The 22,259-nt window shown below is 42.8% G+C and overlaps 2 protein-coding genes across 11 annotated transcripts in view; one reads left to right on the top strand and one right to left on the bottom strand.

The window, feature by feature from the left end:
* Nucleotides 1-307: 307 nt before the first annotated feature.
* LOC117537960 (ubinuclein-2-like) lies at nt 308-18,799 on the top strand. Of its 6 annotated transcripts, none has more exons than XM_034203425.1 (17): nt 309-1,415; nt 2,709-2,825; nt 3,315-3,416; nt 4,237-4,347; nt 4,581-4,681; nt 5,561-6,137; nt 6,934-7,004; nt 7,346-7,475; nt 8,000-8,106; nt 8,525-8,635; nt 9,813-9,956; nt 10,645-10,695; nt 10,821-10,863; nt 12,249-13,739; nt 14,637-14,841; nt 15,276-15,344; nt 16,420-18,799. In XM_034203425.1, the coding sequence occupies exons 1-17, from the start codon at nt 1,113-1,115 to the stop codon at nt 16,464-16,466; spliced, it is 3,780 nt and encodes a 1,259-aa protein (XP_034059316.1). In that variant the 5' UTR covers nt 309-1,112; the 3' UTR covers nt 16,467-18,799. The 6 variants fall into 6 exon arrangements, with proteins under 6 accessions (XP_034059320.1, XP_034059316.1, XP_034059318.1 ...); XM_034203424.1 differs by having other exon boundaries at nt 310-1,415; nt 4,578-4,681; XM_034203427.1 differs by lacking the exon at nt 3,315-3,416.
* A 619-nt stretch (nt 18,800-19,418) lies between these two features.
* Nucleotides 19,419-22,259, bottom strand: part of LOC117537959 (myosin-10) — a 60,877-nt gene continuing 58,036 nt past the window's right edge. For all 5 annotated transcript variants that reach the window (XM_034203418.1, XM_034203422.1, XM_034203421.1 and 2 more), the window contains one exon: nt 19,419-22,020. In XM_034203418.1, coding sequence (XP_034059309.1) covers nt 21,873-22,020 — 148 coding nt within the window. In that variant the 3' untranslated portion in view covers nt 19,419-21,872. The remainder of the gene's footprint in view (nt 22,021-22,259) is intronic.

The raw sequence follows: 22,259 nt of genomic DNA, 5'->3' as shown, positions 1-22,259 counted from the left end.
GGTAGCCATTGAAAAGATGACAAGGAAGAGGAGATGTAGCATTTATTTAGTTTGGGTGTTGTATTGTGACAAAGAGGTCTCCGCGAAACGGTCCTAATGTGGATGCAAATAGTTTTCAGACAACATTGCAGTTGTGTTTGGTTTTTCTCTAAAAAGTTCTTTCAATTGCAAATGTGTAAGGATCGGCCACATATGTTAGGTGTGGCATTAATAAGGATTACAGACCAAACTTTGCCCTAGGACTTTCCAACTGGTTAATCCACTCATGGTTTCTGCAACAGAAGTCCAACAAATAAATAAAAGCATCAATGTCACATTTAAATGAGTTTATTGTCATAGGGAAACATGTTGGTATCATAAACTGAATATCAACAGGTGGTTAGTAGTGGCTGTAAATAAATCGGCTGTTTTGTGCTGGTTAACTGAGACAGCCAACCATCTGGCTTGCTTTCTTCCGTTTAGGATTTGATGTTTGAGGGTGTGCTTTAGAAAAATGCACAATTCAGCATTTTCCTGAATAGACAGAAAGAAAGGCTTCAACCGAAAGCTGTGGATTGTGATTATTGAGATGAAGCTGTTATATGATACTTTTGTAATCACACAGCATGTGGGGTGAGGTTATATCCCACAGCCTGTCCTTCACTTAGACACTATTTAAAGGTCATTATAGTAGGCCTACTGTCAGTGTTGTTATTATCGCCTGTTGTGACAGAGGCGGGTCTAGGATCGGGGCACGCGTTGATTGGACGTGACGAACCCCCTGTGCCACGGTGCTTCCGCTTTGTGCGTAAGCGCAGGCGCAGCGACCCCTCTCTTCTGATATTTTATTTACTCCCGAAACCCAAGATGGCTACTGTGAATGTCTCGGTCCCATAGCAAATTGAGGATGCAAGTAGCTGCCGTAGAAACAACTTTTCCCCCGCCGTCACAGCCCCTGGAGTTCATTGCGTATGGTGCGGAGGAGGCCCTAACGTCCGTCTAGGCACCGAGCAGCCGTCGGGGCTTCGCGAAACCGTCCTCCACCCTCCAATTTGGAGTAGTTTCGCGAAGTAGCTCTTCTCCTCGCTGTCGCTGTCTGTCCGGAGCGAGGCTCAGGCAGGCAGCTCATCCAAATGGCCGAACCGAGAAAAGTGCAATTTGTCACCCTCTCGGCCTTCGCAGCTGGAGCGGCCGCGGAGTCTAGGAAACGGCGTTTGGAGGATGAGGCCGACTTCAACTTCGGTGAAGCCGGGGAGGTCGAGGCAGCGACCGGGGCAGGGGGTGCTGCCAGCAACGGGCGTCTCGGCCAAACCGGCGATGGGGACACGGCTGTAGCCGAGAAGAGGGTGACGGTGCGGCTCAACCTGTCCCTACCCGAGCCTGACGACCGCTCCTCCGCCGAGTTTAATTATGGAGAACTCATCCAAAACCGCCAGGTAGGATCTCTGACCAACATCACCAGGCCGGCTGGTACTGGAGCTGGGGTTAATTTTATTATTTGCTCTTGGCAAGTGTTTGTGTGGACTTGTCATTGCTGAGTGAGAGGGGGGAAGTGCACCTTGTCCTTCTGTGGACTAGCGTGGCTGAAACTGACCATTAGTGCGACTCTACACAAAAGACAGCGCAGTTATTTGACCAGTCCACTCTGTGTGCTTTCCAACTTCAGCGGCGCTCTACCATCACATTGTAGCTTTTTTTCATCGAGGGAACTCCTCTTTTTAAACATGTAGAGATGAAGCTTATCTTGTGCTGCTACCTGTGTCCTATTCACGCAGACTTGCCCAGCAACAGCCCAGTCACACAGCCATTACAGCACTTGGAAATGCCACATGCAGTTTGGCCCTCTGGCTGCGGGTGATAGATGGATGATAGAGCATTGCTGATGGAAGTACCAGGATGTAGCATGAGAGGAAGGCAAATGTCAGAGAGGAGCTTCCCTCATTTTGAATCTGTGCAGTCTGGGATGATGGATTCTGTTGCTTTTATTATGGTTTACATGAGCGGGAATTGGATGAGAAAGTTTGCAAAGCAGAATAGGATTTCATAATTATATTTCTGGCTATACCAGCGCCATGTTTGGCATATGTTATGATTGTTGCGATTACTGAGATCAGTGGTGTAAAGTAACTAAGTAGATTTACTCAAGTACTTTACTTTTTGTACAATTTTGAGGTACTTGTGCTTAACTTGAGTATTTCATTTGTTTGCTACTTTGTACTTCTACTCCACTACAATTCAGAGGTAAATCGTGTACTTTTACTCTACTACATAAGACTTTAGTTACACCTGGAGTAAATTCACAAGCCTGGCCTGCAGTATACAAAGTCATTCAAACTAGCTGCACCTTTACCAGCTGTGATAAACACATTAATGCGCCAATAATTATAATCAAAATATATAATATTATTCTGAAAGGGACCAATCAGCATAATGAGTACTTTTGGTACTTTAAATATATTTTGATGCTAAAACTTAAGTAACATGTTGAAGGCAGGCCTTTCACTTGTAACAAAGTATTCCTAAATGATGGTACTTCTACCTTTACTTAAGTACAAGATCTGAGTACTTCTCCCACCTCTGACTGTGAGGGATATTTAACTGATTGTATTTATCTTTTTATTTGAGCTTATAACATAGTCAGGCAGCGTTATAGAGTGAGATGCAGTGAAACTGTCTAATCATAGCTCTGACATCTGATTATTTATATTAAGTATTACTTTATTTTCCAGGCAAAAAAGACAACTCAAAGTTTGACTTCTTCCAACAATCCCAACGACCCCTTCAACGATGACGAGAGAGTGCGGCTGCAGGTCGAGGCCCTGGCAAAACAGTTGGAAAATAAATATGTGAGTGTTTCTAATTTGATATTTTTAGCATTATAACCTTGCAGATATTTAGTTTAGTTAAACAATCAGATGATGATATATTTGGTTGATGACCACATACATAAACTGAGACGACAGAGATGGTTTTCAGTTAAAAAAACTACTTTTCAATGGTCTTTGGAGGAAAACCAGTGTCATGGTAAATGTAATTAATATGGCTAAAAATCTCAGCTCAACAGTTCAGCTGTGAGAAACAGGAAGAAAGGGAAACACATGGTTAGCAGCAGAGTTAAATATGACTGTTATAGAAAGTTTCTGTTTCTGCTATTTTTTTATACTGATCTTCGGACGTACCGGCCAATAAGTATATCATTTTAACAAGCCCTTCAGTCAGCGTATATATTTCTGATTTGGGTTTATGTACTTAAATAGCAATTTAAAAACAACAAAACGTTTTTTTTATGTCATCTAAAACTTAAAATAACATTATACTTTTTAATAATTTTTCAGGGTAATGAGGAAAAGAAGAAGAAGAAGGACAGAATGCAAGATTTGATTGATATAGGCTTTGGCTACGACGACGCAGACCCCTTTATTGACAACTCAGAAGCTGTAAGTGCTCCTCACTTTATTAATAATGAGGTGATTTTTCACCTGCGGTTTTGTTTTCCGGGGATGACACTTTTATTTAGTCTGACGTCTCTCTTAAGTCTTTATAGTTGCACCATTGCACATTGTTTTTATTTTCTCCCTTATTATCTGTTGATTTAACCTGCTGTCCTCCTCACATTCCTGATTTGCGGTCTTGTTGTTATTCCCCTGTGGTTAAATATTTATTTTGTGGCTTGTCGCTCCAATACAGTGCATTCAGTGGCACTTCTAAAGATAGCCGCTTGTCCCTTCATACAAACAATCTGTGACTACGGTCTAAAACCATCCTCATGACTCATGAGTACGTACGTGCGGCAGTGTCCTCAAAGGGATATGTCATTGTTGAGGTTGGACAGTGTTTGTTAATACTCAGTATGATACTGAGGATATCACTGTCTGACTGTAATAGCTGGAATGATGCTCTTGTATCGAGTCTCTGCCATAATGTGATTTGTTTTATGTTTTGATAACTGTCCTCTCTGCACCCATACATTGGCAGTGCCTGTTTGATGTTTTGATCCTTTAGTTTTGATATGCTCTCAGTCTCTGATGAAAATACTTTCATCTGTGTCTTGGAGGGATTGTGATTTTTGTTTCTCTTTGGGTTTTTTTGTGAACAACAAGTCATGAATTTTCACTGACCAACAGAAGAGCCTGGGCTAATTTTTTTTAATCTTAACAAGAAACATTATCACGTCATTCGCTTTTGTTTGTAATAGGATCTAGGTTTTTTTCTAGATTCATGTGATCTTATCCTTCAACTTCTGTGTTTTTCTCTCAGTATGATGAGCTGGTTCCTGCATCTTTGACCACAAAGCTGGGGGGGTTTTACATCAACACTGGCACGCTGCAGTTCAGAGCTGCCTCCGACTCTGAGGGAGAGGAGGGCAAGGTGAGACTAACATAACATGTCCATAACGCAAAGAATGTATTATTAATTATTCAGTGTCTGAAAGTTACTTTCAAGCCTGCAAATATGTGGATTTGACACAGTCAGAAACAGAAGTGACATAATACTAAGAGATGTCAAGGATAATACTCATTTCCAATGTTGAACTAAAACTAGTAAAGATGTAGGAATACATAATTATTTATCCATGGCTTGCTGTGCTCTTATTTCAGAAGACTAACGACAACATCGAGAATTTAATCAAGAAGAGGAAAAAGAAGGAAGTGGACAGTTCAGAAGAGAAGAACCAGAAGAAGAACAAACTACCTAAACAAGGGTGAGAATCATGACGGTATAATATTCCTCCGAATGTTTTGGTTTGTTTATTAATCAGCCGAACATATGTAAATGTATCATGTGAACCTCCACAAGCTGCACTGGCTCTGTCACACACACCCTGTTGTGTAAATGGCTTAGTTGTTCTCCTTAGCTGGAAAAGTTGACCTTTTGGACACCCATGGATTTGTTGGCCACAGTGAATATGTGATGACGCATTTCGTCCGGTCGTCTCCGTGCTATTAATCCACCACCCTGTGTGACATTATAGTCCTGTGCTTTTGTGCGGATCCTCTCTCATACATCTATCATGAGGAAGGGATGCTGACTGTGACAGCCAGACACCTTCCAGAAATACTGCACGCTCAGATAGGCTTAATACTCCATAATGCCGCCACTCTGAAAATAATGTCCAAAAATAGCAGTAGCTATTGCCATTGTGCCATTATGAAACAGATTATGTTATATATGAGTCTGTGTCAGATCTTTCAGAGCAGACAGCAGGTTAATCCTGCAGAATCCCCACAGTACCTCTCCCAACGTTTCAAAGTCGTCTCTGACAGCGTGTGTCGATGCCTCAGTTTGCCACTGAAATGTCTTTTATGTAGCATGAGTTTAATTTATTCATTATCCTGCACTTTTTACCTCCAGCCACCCACGGCTCTTTCCCTCTTCAATTTAATTGAAGTTGTCTTTGTTGCCTTATTAAAATGTCAATCTCAAACTTTTTTGTGCCAGTTTATGGTGATTTAGTCAACCAATCAGAGCTTACCGACATGTGGATACTTTTTTACCTAGATAGCCTTAGACAAATAAGCTACATTTACAACATCAGAAGCATTTTGCTAAAAAAAGGCATCACTGTTCTTTCCTCCAACAGAGTCACAGACCTCACCCTCCAGCGGCCTGAGAAGAAGAAGAGGAAGAAGCTGATGAAGGACTCGCTGTACCTGGCGGCCATGCTCCGCCGCTTCACCCGGGAGAAGGAGGACATGATGAAAATCAACTCGAACGTGGCTCACCCCGGCCTGGCAGGAGGTGTGGCTAACAAGCCACCCTCCATCAACTCAACCAACCACCTGTTGGCCTCAAACTCCACCCACAACGCAGCCGGCAGCGACTTCTCACTGGCAGACCTCACCTCGGACCCCGCCGTGATGTCACTGCTGGGCTCGGCCAATGAGAAGGAGCTGCAGGATCTCTTAGGCGAACTGGACTTCAGCGTGTTGGATTCTGACCAGCAGCACGCCATGTCTGCAGCCCGGGAGAATGGTGTTCTGGGAGTCGGGGTTCCTGGTCCTAAACCAGCAGCCGCAGCAGCAGCAGCAGCAGCAGGAGGAGGGGGAGGGGGGGGCCAGGGAAGAGGCCCGGGTTCCTCCAGCGGTCTGTTTTCTCCGCCTCCGCTGCCGGATGGACTGCCTGCTCCTCTTATTAAACGCATCGAGGACTTGCGGGCGGTGAGTCAACTCTAGCCTGTCTGTGAGCAGCTGCAATTACCTGTGAATTCTCCTCACTGAAGTTCAACACAAATGCCTGTTAGCTCAGGAAGTGATACAAAATGTTTATTGTGATTGTTTAGTCCAATGAGAATAGACTATTCTAAAGCATTGGAGAAACATAGCTCCAGGCTGAACCTTGAAGCTTTTTATGTAACGAAAACAGTGGGGCTGGGCAGAACTCACTCTGAAGAAGTTCTTATTTACTTCTTGCCTTTATGTCTCACAGCCACAAAGTCAATCCATAGCAGGGACCTGTTGTTCTAGATGTTGGTAAAGTTTAAAGAGAGGCAGAAAGAGCCAAGTAGATGGGAAGATAAATACATAAAGGACCATACATTTTTTTTGTTGCTTTCAAAATCAGCATAGGTATTCAGAAATCTTGAGAGGTTCAACATTAGTAAGAGGTTTTCTAGAAATGATTAAAGGAAGTTTAACTTTAAATTAAAATGGAAGGAACCAAGAGTTCATTCAAATGTCATGTGGCAGCTGTACAGAGCAACATAGAGCAATAGCATATATAGGGCTATTTCAGAGCTTTCAAATGAATGGGCAAACAAATTCAACAAGTGTAAAAGCATCCTTAGAAGATAATTGTTCAAATGAGAGCCATATGAAGAACAGCATCAGGTAGAGGAGAAACTGTTTGTGTCTTTAGAAAAGGCACAGCATCACAGATATGTCTATGCATTCATATATATTTGTTCTGTATGAAAGAGTGCTGGTACAGTGTGCTGACTCAACATTTCTCCCACAGGCCTCGCGGCAGTTTGATCAAGAGGGCAGGAAGAAATTCTTCACCTTGGACATGAATAACATTCTCCTGGAGTGAGTAGGACGGCTTTTAAATCACCCTCAGCTAAATGCCAGCTCACTCTCCTCCAGTGTTTCTCACTCAGTTTCAGACCATTTCCCTCGCCACCTCTCCTGCTGTCTTTAAGTGTTTTGTTTTTCCTTCTGTCTCTCATTTTGTGTGTTAATGTCATTTCCATACTTCTCTCTTACTTTCACCACCCCCTCAGTGTGTCCACTCTTCTCCATCCATTACTTTAATCTCCCATCTCTTGTTTATTCTGACTCTGTATCCTACCATCTGCCTCTCCATTGCCATAACTGTCCATCCTGTATCTCAATTGTGATTTTTGTTCTCCTTTCTCTCATCCTCTCAGCGTTGAGCTGCAGGTCCAGGAGCAGCCTCCTGAGGTGCGCCTCGGCATCTACTCGCACATGGAGGCATTTGTGCCGTGCAACAAAGAAGCCCTCCTCAAACGCCTGAAGAAGCTCAGTCTCAACATCCAGGTGAGTGAGGCTTATCTGTGGATCCCCCAAATAACTGATCTCAGATCCCATTTGAAAAGGTCCTTCCCACAGCTTCCTCTTGGATTACTCTGTGATCATCAAAAGCCAGATTCATGAACAAAACAGTAACAAATAACTAGCTTTGTTGTAGTCCCGTGATCTGTGACTAAAGCAACAACATATTCCAAGTGCTTCCTTCTAGCTCACTGCTCTTTTTAGGCGTTATCTTTGAGCATTGGCGCTGCTTTCTTCAGCTCCTGTTGTCTTCAACTGATCCTCTATATTCTAGTCTTTTGTCACGCAACATTAAAGTAGCTTTGTTCATGAAATGGATCAACACTCCCACATGCCCTTCTCTTTTCTTCTCATTTGTTTATGTTTCTTTTTTTCTTCTCGTTTTCTCTTCCCTCCTCACTCTGACCTCTTTTTCTTCCCATTTTTTATTTTTATTGTCTTTACTTTTATTCCTGTTCCTCTGTTTTGGCCTCTGTTCTTAACTCAACCTCCCCTTCTGTGTCCCTCAGGACGATCGCCTACGGACGCCGCTGTTGAAGCTGAAGCTGGCGGTGTGTAGCTCGATGCCAGAGCAGATAGCCAGATACAACATGGACTGCATGGCCAAGGTTGCAAAGTAAGTACATCTGTTTTTTTTGTGTGTGTGTGTGTGTGTGTGTGTGTGTGTGTGTGTGTGTGTGTGTGTGTGTGTGTGTGTGTGTGTGTGTGTGTGTGTGTGTGTGTGTGTGTGTGTGTGTGTGTGTGTGTGTGTGTGTGTGTGTGTGTGTGTGTGTGTGTGTGTGTGTGTGTGTGTGTGTGTGTGTGTGTGTGTGTGTGTGTGTGTGTGTGTGTGTGTGTGTGTGTGTGTGTGTGTGTGTGTGTGTGTGTGTGTGTGTGTGTGTGCCAAGTGTCTTCGGCACTCGATGCTCGGACCATACACTTTTAAGATCACAGTAATCACTGCAGAGGTTATAGAATAAAGTGAATTCATGCTGCTTGTTTGTAAAAGTGTGCTTGTACATTTACATACCACGGACTGTGTGTCTGTCCTACAGGCAGCAGTCAGGAGAAGGGGAAAAGAATGGCTCAGAGGAGGAAGATGAAGAAAAGCCTGGGAAAAGGGTGATGGGCCCACGGAAGAAGTTTGTCTGGGATGACAAGCTCAGGTAATGATTGATAACCGTGCTGCTGTAAGAGCTGGCTGGATGGCATGTTGCAGTTTGTGTGGCTGCACGTTTGACTTAGTGTCTTTGATCGTTTTTCTTGTAAGGTACACGGCTATTCCTTACATTTCTACCTTCCGTGCTTATCTCCAGTATATGTGTCTGATCTAGCTAACTGAGCGTAGGCTTTTAAAACTGTTAGTGTGGTTCGGATGGAGAAAACGAATACATTGTAGGTTTTGAAAATGAATGAATGACTTAAGGAAAATGGCAAAATAGTCATAAATATTTCCAGCTGTGAGGAACTTTTAGGTTTATTTAGGTAAATAGTCTCAACATGCAGCGGGAAAACTGTTGGAGCCACAACTTAACACACATATGCAAAATTACTCAAGACCTGCAAACTGAGTTTGTGAAATATCAAATTCTCCTTTTAAATGTACTTATGAAAGCCTTGAATTGTATGCAGTCACTGGTACATTTTTATATACAAAGCCATGTTAGGGAAACTTCCATCCTACATCTGCTCCCTCATCTCGCGGCGAATTGTAAGTGGCTACTGCCGGAGATCGCATGCTGTGGTTTTATTAAATGTGCCAGCTGCTAGGACTGTCTTAGGGAAGATGGCTTTTAGATGCGCAGCTCCTCTGTCTTGGAATAGTCTGCAAATGAAATGGAAACTGAGCAATCTGGTGCCACTAAATGTTTTTAAAGCTCGGTTGGATGCTACTCAATCGGAAGCTGTTGGTACCTGTTTATGTGGATAGGTTTGTAAATTGTAATCCCTGTAATGATGCTGTATCATGTCCTTTTTGTTGTTTTCATGTTTCATGTGGAACCTACTTGAGCAGGTCTCCCTTGAAAAAGAGATCAATGGATACACCTGGATAAATAAAGTCTTGAAATGAAATTATAGCACAAATGTAGAAACCCTGAGCAAAGAATTAGTGTCCTTGTGAAATTACAAAAGCCCTGAGAAAGACTTAAAGCAGCTTTTCACTCCTCATTCATTTTTCGAACAGCTTCCAAATGTTCAGCAATGGGTTTTAAGAGTTCATAATTACCTCTGACTCCTGAAGAATAACAGTGTCCTCTGCCATTATGTGCTCAACACCTGCAGCCTTATTTAGGTTTGAATAGTGAATAATTGGCGTTGAAATGAGCCTTTGTGTTTGTGCAGGAACCTGCTGTGCAGCCTGGTGCGAGTGAAGCTGAGCTGCTACGAGATGGAGAACCAGTGCTCTCTGTCTGTGGAGGACTACCTCAAGGCCTTCTTAGAGAACGAGGTCAAACCACTATGGCCCAAGGGCTGGATGCAAGCCAGGTCTGTGTGTGTGTGTGTGCTTGTTTTTGTGCTTAGCTTTAATATGGGGAACAAATTCCTTCATATTGATAAGATAGCTGTAAATTCTCCAGGACCCGACTTATGAAGTTAACCTCAATACTATAATTAAGTTTAAAAAAAAAACTCATTTAAAGATTAAAAAGGTTTGTGTTGGTGAGAAGGATGCCAACAGATGGAGCTGGCAGTTTATATCTTTTCAGATGAGAGAATAATGAGGTTAGTCTGCTGGTGAGTTCATGGACATTTTCCATTGAACACAGGTTGTTATAAATAGCAGCCATTTGTTTTGCCTGAATGTAATCATGTCTTTATTTGTAAGCACATTAATCTACATTACACCGAATTCCACTGCGTAAACTAGAAGATATTTTAAAAGAGATGAAGTTACATGTTAAAAAAAAGACAATAAAGTGGCAATATAACAACAAAAGCAACTAAATGAGTATGGAGAGCAGGAGAGCAGGAGAGTTTAATGGTAAAACAAACACAGACACACAGAATAATATGTTGGTTGAGATGTGCAAAATGGTTTATCGGGTGGTAAAATGAGTTCCATGGCAGTTTTTTTTTTTATCTCTACTAACAAACTCTGAAAGTGTATCTAAATATATATATATATACACTTTCAGAGAAAATGTTCTTATCACTGTTTGATTCCTCTGCTCAGGATTCTGCTAAAGGAGAGTCTTGCTGTTCACAGTCACCTCACTGGAAACCTGTAAGTATGGATTTATTTCACACAGCTCAGTAACGGTAACTTCTCGATTATTTTCTCTGAGACTAAGCTTAAATGCTAAATGTAAATATTAAAGGCTAAGTATTTGCTTTCATGTTTCTATACAGAGTCAAGAGGAGAATGGTGCCTGGGCCCAGGGCCAAAGCCAAGGTGAGTGACAGCCATGATCATATACTGTATATAATATCTAAACATATCCAACTGCGTTTTTGTTTTAGTACAGATTTATTTTCAACCCACAACGTTAATTGGATCTTAACCCGAAGCAACAATATAATATACTTTACTCATGATATGTCATCTGCTCAGTTCTGAAAACAGATCTGCTGTTTAGTATTAATTTCATTTAACATGACTGATAAACATGGAAGAACAATTCGTCTTTTATATTATTATTACTATGCTTTAGGGTGGTTATAAAATGTGCAATTCACACAATAACCAGGGGTCTTAGCTGGGTAAAATAAACCCACTACAGCTCACATAGTAAATTGAGTATTATTTCCACAGCAGAGTCCTGTTGGAAAGAAATAATGTTACATAAAGCATGATGAATGTTAAGATACAGTCACCAGAAAATCACATTAAAAGCCTTCCTATTAAATGAAGGCTGCAAGAATTGAACACCCACTTAGATCTATATCTGCAACACAATTGCAACCTTTAACAGTGACAGGAACTGGATTTATTTCTTGCTTTGCTTAGATCAGGGGTGCCCAATACGTCGATCGCAAAGGTAGTGTGGGTAAATCGCATGGCATTGAAAGAAAAAAAAGTTAGCCTATCATCCATCCTTACTATGGCATTTGCCACTTGATTGACGTACAGGTAAGCCAGTCTGAGTTGTATTGTGCCATACAGGTTCATGCAGTTATGAGGGGGCCTCACCTCCTCATCTGAAGCGCAAATGCGGCGCACTATTATGCGCTTATGTGGCGCAATTAGTGTAAGTGCGCCACAGTTTATCCGCCGTTTAGTCCACTAGCACTCCCCCCGCGCGCTCGCGACACAGATTGGGCAGGGGCGGCCCTGTAGTTAGATATTTTGGGCTTGGTCATTTTAAAAGTAGCTCCCAAACTGAAAAAAGTGTGGGCACCCCTGGCTTAGATGTTGCAATTTAGGCAATGGAGGCATAGGCCAACATAATTTCATGTCACGATTATCCCTTATAATTGCAATTCACTACATTATCCCCATGATAATCAACAAGTATGCTGCCCTACTCTTAAATGGTACTGAAACGTACTGGAATCACCAACATCAAAAATTAGGTTTTTTTTTAACCTCTTTCCCACGAAAGAGAGCAAGACAGCTTTTTCAAGTCACTCATGTAAGGATATTCATAATTATCTTGATATTTGAAAGCCACCAGAATAACTTATGAGTGTTTTTAGTTGTGATCTATGATAACATCCCATCCCTAGTATAATGTCTGTTTATGAGTTTGTTTTAACTGAGGAAAAGGGAAAATTATGAAGTCCTGGTTCTGTCTGCCTCTGAGGTACTGACACTTTTCCGTGTCTTCTGTTCTGTAGGAGGGTCTCTGGATCCACAAACCCCCTCTCAGCATGACCTCCACCTCGTCTCTGCACACCTCCGCTCTGACCTCACACCGGAAACCGGCCTCCTGCTCGCCCCCGGAGCCCATCTGTCTGTCAGACTCGCTGGATGAGGATCTGACCGCTCCCTCGCTGGACTCCATCTCCCACGCTCTGGCCCTCCTCAGCAATGCCTCGAAGGGCCTGGGCTTCTCAGACAGCCCTCTGTCCCCCCCGCCCCTCCAGATGCCCACCTCCTCCCCTCCCCCCGTCACCCCTCACTATCCCTCGGCCTCTCAGCTCTCTGCCTCCATCGCCTCCACAACGCAGCTTCATTCCCTGTCGAGGGGGGAGCCCTCTCCGCTGGCAGCTGCTGGGAACCTGCCAACAACAACGCTACCAACCGCCTATTCTACCTCCTCTTCCTCGTCTTCCTCGTCTCCCGCTGTTTCCTGCTTGGCTCGAGTGCAGGCAGCCGGCCTGTCACTGGCCTCACGGACTGCAGAGGGACCCTACGGCCTGATCAAAGGATCTGCCTCTATGGGCCAATCGCAGCCTCAGAGACTCCTCACCATGGCAACGCCCAATCACAGGACAGGCTTGGTGATGGGCGGGAACGGAAAGATGCATCCTCACCCGTCCCCTTCGCCTCCAAAGCAGCGGCCCCCTCCCACGGCTTCCCCTCTGCTGCCCCCCCATCAGAAGGCCTTTGTGAGTCCGGGGGGGCTGCTGGGATCTCTGGGAGGACTGGCCAAAAGCAAAACCATCAGCAGCAACGGCAGCGCCACGCCTTCCTCCTCCCCCTCCTCAATGTCTCGCTCAAACTCTGCTTCCCACCCCGGCCTGCAGTCCTTCTGCCCTCCCTCTCTGGTGGTTTCCTCCCCATCTGCCTCCCCCTCCCCCCACTCCTCACACTCCTCACACTCCTCCTCTCAAGGTAAACTCCACACACACCACCACCACCACCAGGCTAACTTCATCACGCCCATGCAGGCCACGCTCACCAAGTCGTCCCACAGCAGCAACTCCTCCCACATCATCAAGCTCACCCCTCGGCCTCCGGCGCCGACCCCCCCTCCCTGCTCCTCCCCCTCCCCGTCGTCCTCGCCCTCACACCTGCTCTCTCATCAGATGATCTCCAGCCAACAGCAACAACACCAGTTCTCCCTCAAAACACCCAAAGTGCTCCGGCCCCCCTTCAGTGTATCGGGGGGCGGGGGGGTGCAGGTGAAGCCGCCGCAGAGTACCTACAGCTTTGCCAGAGGACAGAAAGCTCTGCCCACCACCAGTAACAGTAGCATCATCAACAAGGGAGTGATATCAGCCGTCTGCAGCCGGGCCGACAAAACTCCACTGTCTTCTGCACCCTCAGTCTCAGCCAATCACGCGCAGAGGCAGAGGGTAATGGGCGTGGCTAACCAGAGCCCAAAGGCATTAAACAGCTGGACCACTTTGGCCTCATCCTCCACAACGTCACACCTCCCACAGGTCGGTTTAAGGTTCATTAGTTTTATATTCTAATTGTTTTTAGTTTTGACTCGTCAATTTATATTACGTTAGTTTTTAGAGTGTGTTTATTAGATTTAGTTTATTAAGAGTCTTTTATGTTTGAGTTTGCTGTTGTTAAAGGTAGGGTAGGTAAGAACGGAGAAACCAGCTCGAGTACGCTAGAATTTGAAAGTACGCAGCCGGAAAAAAAAACGACCTTCCTTCAGACTTCCTCCAACACATACGAACGTGCACATGACCAATGAGGGCATGAGATAAGTTTGTCTGACACGCAGGTAGGCCATCCAGTTATTTTAGCCGGGCCGGCTCAGATGATTGGTCGTGCTTTTTAAAGCACCACGGCTTCCACAGATGATTTTCTTTGTATGTATTTATTGTCAAATAATTTAATGTATTCATTGCTATCGGGATGTTAAGAGCATTCCATGGGATAAAACAAAAATGTTTCTGAAGTGAATTACCTACCATACCTTTAAGGTCATATAATGTCTCAGAAGTATGTAGCTACATGGTTTACATGTTTACATCTTCCCCCTTTCCCCATTAGACACTAGCGGAATAACTCGGTTTATAGCGTTTAATCTATGAAAATATTTTAATTATGTATTTTTTTTAAATGAATTCTAGAGACTAAACTGCATTTAAAAAGAGTGTTTAGTCCATGCTTTAATATCACGAGATCAAACTCAAATTCATGTTACCTCTTTTTTTTCTGGATTTATTAACTATAGGTAAACACTTTTTATAGTTGAATATGCAATATTGTAGGATATTATTTGTCTTTTGGGCAAACAAATGTTTTATATGCAGCTTCACGCTTTACACATCATGGACGGTTCTAAATAAATGGAAATATATACATAACTGTCTCTGCAGGTTTCCACAGTAGGCTCCCCCCTCCTGGGCGGCCCCTCCCCTCTGTCTCTGGGCTTCGGGATGCTGGGCGGCCTGGTGCACCTCTCGCAGCCCTTCCAGTTCCCCCCGCTGCTCAACTTCAGCCCTGGGGTCCCGGGGGCCGCCGGCATGGGATCAGTCCCCAGCTCCAACTCAGGATACACACTAGCACAGAGCGACCTAATGGGTGAGGGGACACACAACCTGCAGAAGCATTGTGTCGCTTAACATCGATCAAGAGAAACAAGAAAGGAGTAACAATATATAAAACTTATACTGATATTTTCCTCAAATCTAATCTTTATTTATATAGGACTGAGAAAGTGATGCATCTAGATTTGTATACGTCTATTTATGTGTGTGCGCTCCCACTGAAGCAGCAGCTCCTCCGCTGTGCTCCAGCTCTCCCTGGTCTCCATTTTGTTTACAAACGTCTCCCTCCTTTGTTCTCCTCATCTTTTGTGTCTGTCATCTCAACCTTTTGTTCCACGCTGCCCCCTCACTTTGATCATCTCCCTTTTTTGTTGCTGGTTTCCCATTTTGATGCCCCCCCCCCCTTCACTACACATTTTACTCATGTTGCCCCTTTTTTGTTTCCTTGTTCCCTCCATCTCTCCTCAGATCTGTATAAGAGTCTCCAGTCAGGGTCGCAGGCTGCCCTACCTCCTCACTTGCAACTTGCTTTCTCAGGTAATTTACACTACTCCTCCTCCCCCTCCTCCTCCTCCCCCTCCTCCTCCTCCCCCTCCTCCTCCTCCCTTCCCCCCCATCAGCCTGTGTCAGGCCGACCTGTCGTCCTCTGCTTGGCTGCTCTGTATCGTTCTGCTTGCTTCAGTATATTTGATGTTTAGCATGTTTCTGTTTTGCTCCTGTGGTTTGTAACACAGTAGTTGCATGCTGTAAAGATATTTAGATGTATATTGTTGTTTCATTTGCCTGCAGAATGCACAGTGACAATTCCGTTTTTGCCAGATTATCTCTACTGTCCACCATCAAAAACGACAGTATGGATTTATCTGTGTCTGAATGCAGTCTGTGTTTACAGCTGTAAACACAGACTGCAGGTCACCTGGATACTTATGGCACACGTGGCAAAGAACCATCCCAACGTCTAAATCTGTAGACAAACATTTTAACACAGTTCTTCACCCTGTGACTAACTTATTTTAAATACTAGAATTAATTTAGTTTGACACTAAAGTTTATGAACAAAATAAGGCTTCCAGGTCTTGTAAAACTTTGAGGAAGAGGCTTTCAGGGTAAAGGACGATGAGTGTGGTTTTGCAGGACGCATCAGTAAACTCTTCAGCATGCCCGGTGTCTCTCGATATGATAACCCGTCAGGTAAATGTCTTTTTAAATTCTGCAGGGAAGTCTGATCACAGTTCAAGCCGTTCCAGTAGTAGAAGTAACAACATTATATAACAATACATAATACACATGTATCTTTGTAAATCATCGATCCAAAAAATAGTCAAAGATTAGCTTAAAAGAAAACAACCAGTTGGGAGAGGATTTCTACTAGCCTTCAAGTTCCCAAAGGAAACGACAACAACTGAATCAAACAGACTACAACTTGTGTGACGCAGGAAGTAAGGCACCCCCTGACATACCAAGTTAAATGGGGAGACCTTTTATTGTACGTGTATCTAATGTAACACTATAAGGAGCATCTTAAATCCACACAGTGCAGGTCAAACTTGGTACAGAAGGTTGTCCAATGATGAGTCAAAGTTGTTAAATAGTCTCCATCCTCTCCACTCAGATGCGAACCAAAGCCAGGGCGGAGACATGAAGAGGAAATCCCACTGACCAATAACAGCTCAGGAGGCGGACACCAGCGGGGTGACATCACAGCGTCCTGGACACATCCACCAATAGGAACCTTTGATCGATTGACTGACTGGTGATGTTGAGTGAGGGGGCGGGGCTACACCGTCTCTTAAAACGGACCTAAAGGAGAATCCTCGCTACAATGACGAATTAATTTAACTGTTTTCTAATGAACCGGGTATGAGAACAAGACAGAGTGAATGACGAGAACACTTTTATTTTTATTCTGCTTATTTTTATTTTTTTGTCAACATGTTTACATATGACCGACCTTGATCACTGTGGAATGAGTGTGAGCGAGGTGGTGATACAGATGAGAGTACTACTACACTATGTAATATAATTTGTATTTAAGCTTATGTGGAAACACAGGACTCTTGTTCTTGCAGTTAAAACAAAAAAACAAAAAAAAACAGAATAATGATTTTTTTTTTTATTCTTCTGTCTTTTCGTCTCTGATGTGGGAATCATTGTGTGTAGAAATGTTAGCGTTGGTCACCTCTGCTCCCACAAATGACTGTTAAGTAGTAGCTTAAATTAATATTAATAAATTATTTGTAATTTACACAGGGACAAAAACATGTAATAGCGTGAGTGAGAGAGAAAGCAGTTGATTTGAATGTGTGTATGTACAGAAAAAAAACACAATATACTGTTTCCAGATGATCCTGTATGAATGGTAAAGACATGTTTCCCCTTCTGACAAGAATGAGCGAGTCGGACGCCCCTCTCTCGCTCAGTGTGTTTTTGGTGCTGTTTCATCACACTGGACCTTTTCTGGAAAAAAGACTTGAATTGAAAGAGTTTTGGAGCCGCCTGTGAGAGAGGGGGGAGGGGGAGGGATCAGGGGGATACGTCACGATTGTAGCCTACTTGAATTGTTTTAGTTTTTGTGAGTTAAGATTATTTTATTTACTTTTTCTGCTTATTGACTCAAATCAACTTAATATAACACAACGCCTTAGTTTGTATCGATAAAATAAGAAGAATATCTATGCAGGACTGTAAAACGCTCAATGCAAAAGTGCAAGTCGTCGCTTGGCTTTCAACCTCTACTCAACTTGTCAGTGCATTTATGGAGTTGTGAATGTTTGTAGATGTTATTATTTCACTAAAGACTCCTTTGTGTGTTCAGACAGCATGGGAAGCATATTTTCGAAAGTCAATTTTAAGTGTGAGTCCATTCCAGTTCAGAGGCATTACGATAACCTTGGTTGCTAAAGAGAAATGTAAATGTTGTACGTTTACATAAATAGTTTTGGGGCAGATACATTCGTCTACACAAAGCCTAGTTTTGCTAGGTTTACCACATGACTAATCCACAAGTAAACCAGAATAGATTGAGAACTGACAAGAAAAATAGTCACTTTGGCGCTTGGCCGTTAAACCAATCTTTTAGGAAAACATTGTGAGAGGTCTTCAGGAATATGTTTCAAATGGCCAATTTGTAATTGTTTTTCATATCAGCTGTTGTATAAGCTCCGCCTTCAGATATCAAGTATTGCTGCAAATGTGTCTTTCCTGGCTGTTGCGTCAAAAAAAATCTCCAATATAATCCATTAATTTTATTTTAAAGGGACCGCTACATATTCACAACGCGAAAAGCTAATTAAGCCTTTTAAGCCCTTGCAGCCACAACTTGGAATAATGTGTGAACACTCCCAAATCGAATTACGGTTATTTATGTATTGTTTTATCTAATGTAGCCCCATAGCTTTTATAAACTTACTAGAAAAAAAGAGTCACGGGATAATTAAGAATTTTTAATGAGTTCGGAGGTTGAGCCTAGCGCCACACCCCCACAGAAACTGTTGCTGTGTCCGTTACTAAATGGCTAACGTTGTCCGTTTAGCTAACATTCCCTTTCCTTTCTGTCTGAATACAGCGGTAGAGATTCCTTCCCTCTGCTGAATACCTCCGTTAACAAAACTGTTCTTCCTGAGTCTTTCACTGTCCTCTACTAGTTCCTCCTCCATGTGGGTCTGACTGACCGGTGGCACCGGGATGGCGCCAAAGATTGTTCTGTAGCTCACCGTTTAGATGGGGTGCTGTCGGTCAGTGTGTGTGTGTGTGTGTGTTTGATTTTTCTGACATTTCCCCCCAAAATGTAAACCCACAAGTGTCAACGTGTGGTCCTTCATGTCATTGTGAAGTCATGTGACTGGAGCAGTGGGTGACATCTTATAAATTGTGCTTTCTTTGGGGGTCCGGAGGATAAAATGACATTTTGTGGTTAACTGGTTAATTAATTTGGTCTTTTGTAGATTATTTTGTGTGTCAATTATTAAATTAAACAAAACAGGTGGTTTTCATGGCGACTTTTTCTCCTTTCTTTGGACGAACTCTCCCTGTGTATGCACACAAGAAACTTGTGAGTATTAGTCATTCATTTTTGCTTTAATGTTTTTGCTTTTGACATACTTTACAATGACTTTTATAGCCTATTCTATCTTTTTTCATATTTTCGACAGGCTAAATATTTGCTAAATATATATTATTACATTTTTCAATAAACTTTACTGAGACTTTTGCCTCATTTTCGATATATTATATCTTTGATATTTGTCCACTTTTTCATGATATATTCAACATGCTATATACATTTGTCCTATGTTTCGACACGCTAGACTGACTTTCATGATATTTTTAGGACATACTATGCTATGATTTATTTCATTATTTGTTTGACATAGCATATGACCACCTTTCATATTTCTGACGTTTTCATATTTTTTCACCATACTATAACTCTTTCTTCCTATTTTCGACATACTATGAATTATTAAATGTTTTTGACATACAATGACTTCATATTGCCGACATACTATTACTTTTTATATGTTTTGACATTTTATAAAATAACTTTTTCAACATACTATTAACTATAAACCCCCCCTTCCCCTCTCCCAAACAAAACAGCTCAGTCACGGCTACAATGAATATGCTTTATTTTCCTTTTACAAAACAAACAGAACAAAAAAATTACCGTCTAGAAATACAGGTATACAAGAAATAAAAATGATGGGAGTATTTGCAATTGGATGCCTGGTTGTCAACAGCCAGCTGGATAATAATAATAATGATAAAAATAAAAACGAGTTAACTACTTGTGAATGTTAAAGCTTTAAACCAAATAACAACCAATATCCTGTGCAGAGCGTCACTTCCCTTCAATGACTTCAGCACTGAGAGGTTACTTTAAATCTCAGTGCAGAAGTCATTGGGGAATCCAGCTGCTGCTCACTGTAAAGATACTGTAATACTGATCTGACCTAAACACTGAAGCTAGGAGTTTATTATGAACACGGAGGTACACAGCGGGTATGATATGAAGCACAGCAAAAATACAAAAGAAAGAAAAAAGTTTAATCGTTGAAGTTCTCATTGGTTTACCTGTTTAATCTTTCTGTACTGAAATCACTGCTATGTTCCTATTTAGTGTCTAAGGCACTCTTAAAGAAACATACTGTTTACATTTAGGAGAAGGGCAGAGAAGTCCGCTGTCGACATCCTAATCTGCTGACTCATGATAAAGAAACTAAGGTTGATGGATGGATATGGGTGTTTTTTTACACTGTAGTGGTTTAACTGTTAATTAAGGGTAACACCATTTTTCAGCCGTCCATCACCTGTGGGTACTGAGTGCTTAATGTATCAGGGCTGTCAGGAGTAGGGAGGCTTCAACTCAGAACCATGGCACAAAGCAGTCCATGTTTGTTGGTATTGGGTCACGTTACATTTGAGGCACAGAGTGGAGCGTTTTTCTGAAAAGTTATTACAGATCAATCCCTAAGAGCACTCCTAAAATCCCAAAGAGACTTCTAACTGGAGGAAAAATATTCTGTCTGTCACACAAACAAATGTTTTCTTTAAACTTTTTAGCAGCATGGATGAGTCCTTGAAGTCCCTAGAAAGATACACTTGAATAAAAGATGAATACGGTTTATTGATGGAGTCTCTCTTTAAATGTTTTGGATTTATGATGGATCGAATCCAAAGGGATGCATCTCATGGAGCATTTCCATTTGTTTCCAAATGTTCTATCCATACTGCAAGTCTGCATGTCTTTTTGAACTTCTCAAGGATGTATGAAAATATAAAATAATTTAATATGAAAAAATATAACATCATTTGTTGCAGACCTTTATGAATGTGTGACAACTTGGGGAAAACCGTTAAAACTGTTCAATTGAATTTCTTTGTTATTTCTTTCATCCATATTGACATTAGTCTTTGGAAAGACTGAAGGTAATTCAAATCCTTAAAAGATTGGCAGGTAATTCTTTTACAGAAAAACTCATGCTTCAGCTCTGTAGTTTAATTGAGTGAGTCCAAACTGGGGTCCGGCACGAACTCTGAAAATATTCTCACTACGTTTCAAACGGTCAGCATTTCTAATCAAACCACCTGTTTAGCCTCTAGTGCTTCCAGTAAGAGCCTTTTTTGTTCTGTGTTTCCAGTTACATTTTTTAATATATTTCCGTGCATTTTCCAGCATCTTTCTCACCATCCACATTAGAGCATATTACAGAATGTGTTAACCCCTATGAGTTATGAGATTTCTAGTTAAAACCCAGCGACACATTCTTTCGTTTAAAGTTGAGATGAAGCAACAAACACTTTTTCACAGTAATACACTTACAATTTAGAGTCGGCTCTCTTCTATTGCATGTCCCGAGGTGTTTGCTGTTCCTGTAGACGCTGTCCGGTCATCAGAAGGAAACTCATGCAACAAAAGCAGCCGGTGAGGCGACCCAAGGACACGCTGACCTTGGACTGAGAGGAGGGAGTGAGTGGGGAAAGATGGCTTTTACACAACTAGTGAGCAGAACACTTAAAACACCAGAGTGAAACACGCTTCGTTGAAGTCCTACATTTCCAGTATGGGGTGCGTTCACATACGTTACATGTGTGTACACAGCCTCCACCTACTGTTTTATATAAAAAGCACTTTGCACCTAAGCTTCATTTCTCAATAAGCAGATAACTTCGGGCCTGATGATGGGATGAGTGTTTCGTCGTGACGCTGAGATGATACATGGCCGAGAGTCGAGCCAGGACTGGCAGCTTGCCGGAGGAGAACGGAGTAAGGCAGAGTTGTCCGTGGCCCCTGAGACCCTCCAGGACAGGAGACGTGGCGTCAGGGGAGGGCGATGGATTTTCCCTGCAGTGTTAACCGATACAAAAAGGGCTGACAGGCGGACTCCACCCAGCGTGACCAAAAATCATCGCTCCAACCGTCTGTCCAGTCAGGGGTTTGAAGTGAGGAAGAGGATGGTGACGCCATGGATCTATCTGGGGGGAGAACTAAGCGCAGGTGGTGAGGTGGAGGTGAGTGAAGAGGCCAGGGGGGCGAGGAATGAGAGGGTCTCTGTGTTTCTGTGTTTACTCGGCGTTAGTGGGTTGCGTGTCGTTGAAGTCTCCGGCGCGGCTGTCGGCGTCGTCGTCCGACATGTCGACGGAGGCTCCGTCCAAGTTGAGGTTGCGGCGGCCCGAGCGGTTGGAGGAGAAGCTGCTGACCGGACCCCCACGCCTGGGAGGAGCGAAGAAGACAAACTTAAACCTCTGATGCTTCAACAAGTAGTTCAACATTTGTTTGTGTCTGTGTGGCAAGGAGGTAGTTAGCTTAGCATAAAGAATGGAAGTGGGGGGAAACTGCTAGCCTGACTCAAAGTTATAAAATCTAGGTAGCAGAACCTCTAGAGCTCACTGGGGCTTGTTGCATCTTGCTTGTTTAATCCATCAAAAGAGTAACATGTTGGAACTATTCTG

Source organism: Gymnodraco acuticeps, unplaced genomic scaffold, assembly GCF_902827175.1.
Source record: "Gymnodraco acuticeps unplaced genomic scaffold, fGymAcu1.1, whole genome shotgun sequence".
Taxonomy (NCBI): domain Eukaryota; kingdom Metazoa; phylum Chordata; class Actinopteri; order Perciformes; family Bathydraconidae; genus Gymnodraco; species Gymnodraco acuticeps.
Note: the sequence above shows the minus strand (reverse complement) of the source record. Positions and strands in the feature narration are given on the sequence as shown.

Bases quoted from the DNA above. Each gene is read 5' to 3' on its own strand.
- LOC117537960 (XM_034203424.1), top strand. From the start codon at position 1,113: ATGGCCGAACCGAGAAAAGTGCAATTTGTCACCCTCTCGGCCTTCGCA. The intron at 4,348-4,577 runs GTGAGACTAACA...CTCTTATTTCAG, and splicing joins CTGAGGGAGAGGAGGGCAAG to AAGACTAACGACAACATCGA. The intron at 8,107-8,524 runs GTAAGTACATCT...TCTGTCCTACAG, and splicing joins TGCATGGCCAAGGTTGCAAA to GCAGCAGTCAGGAGAAGGGG.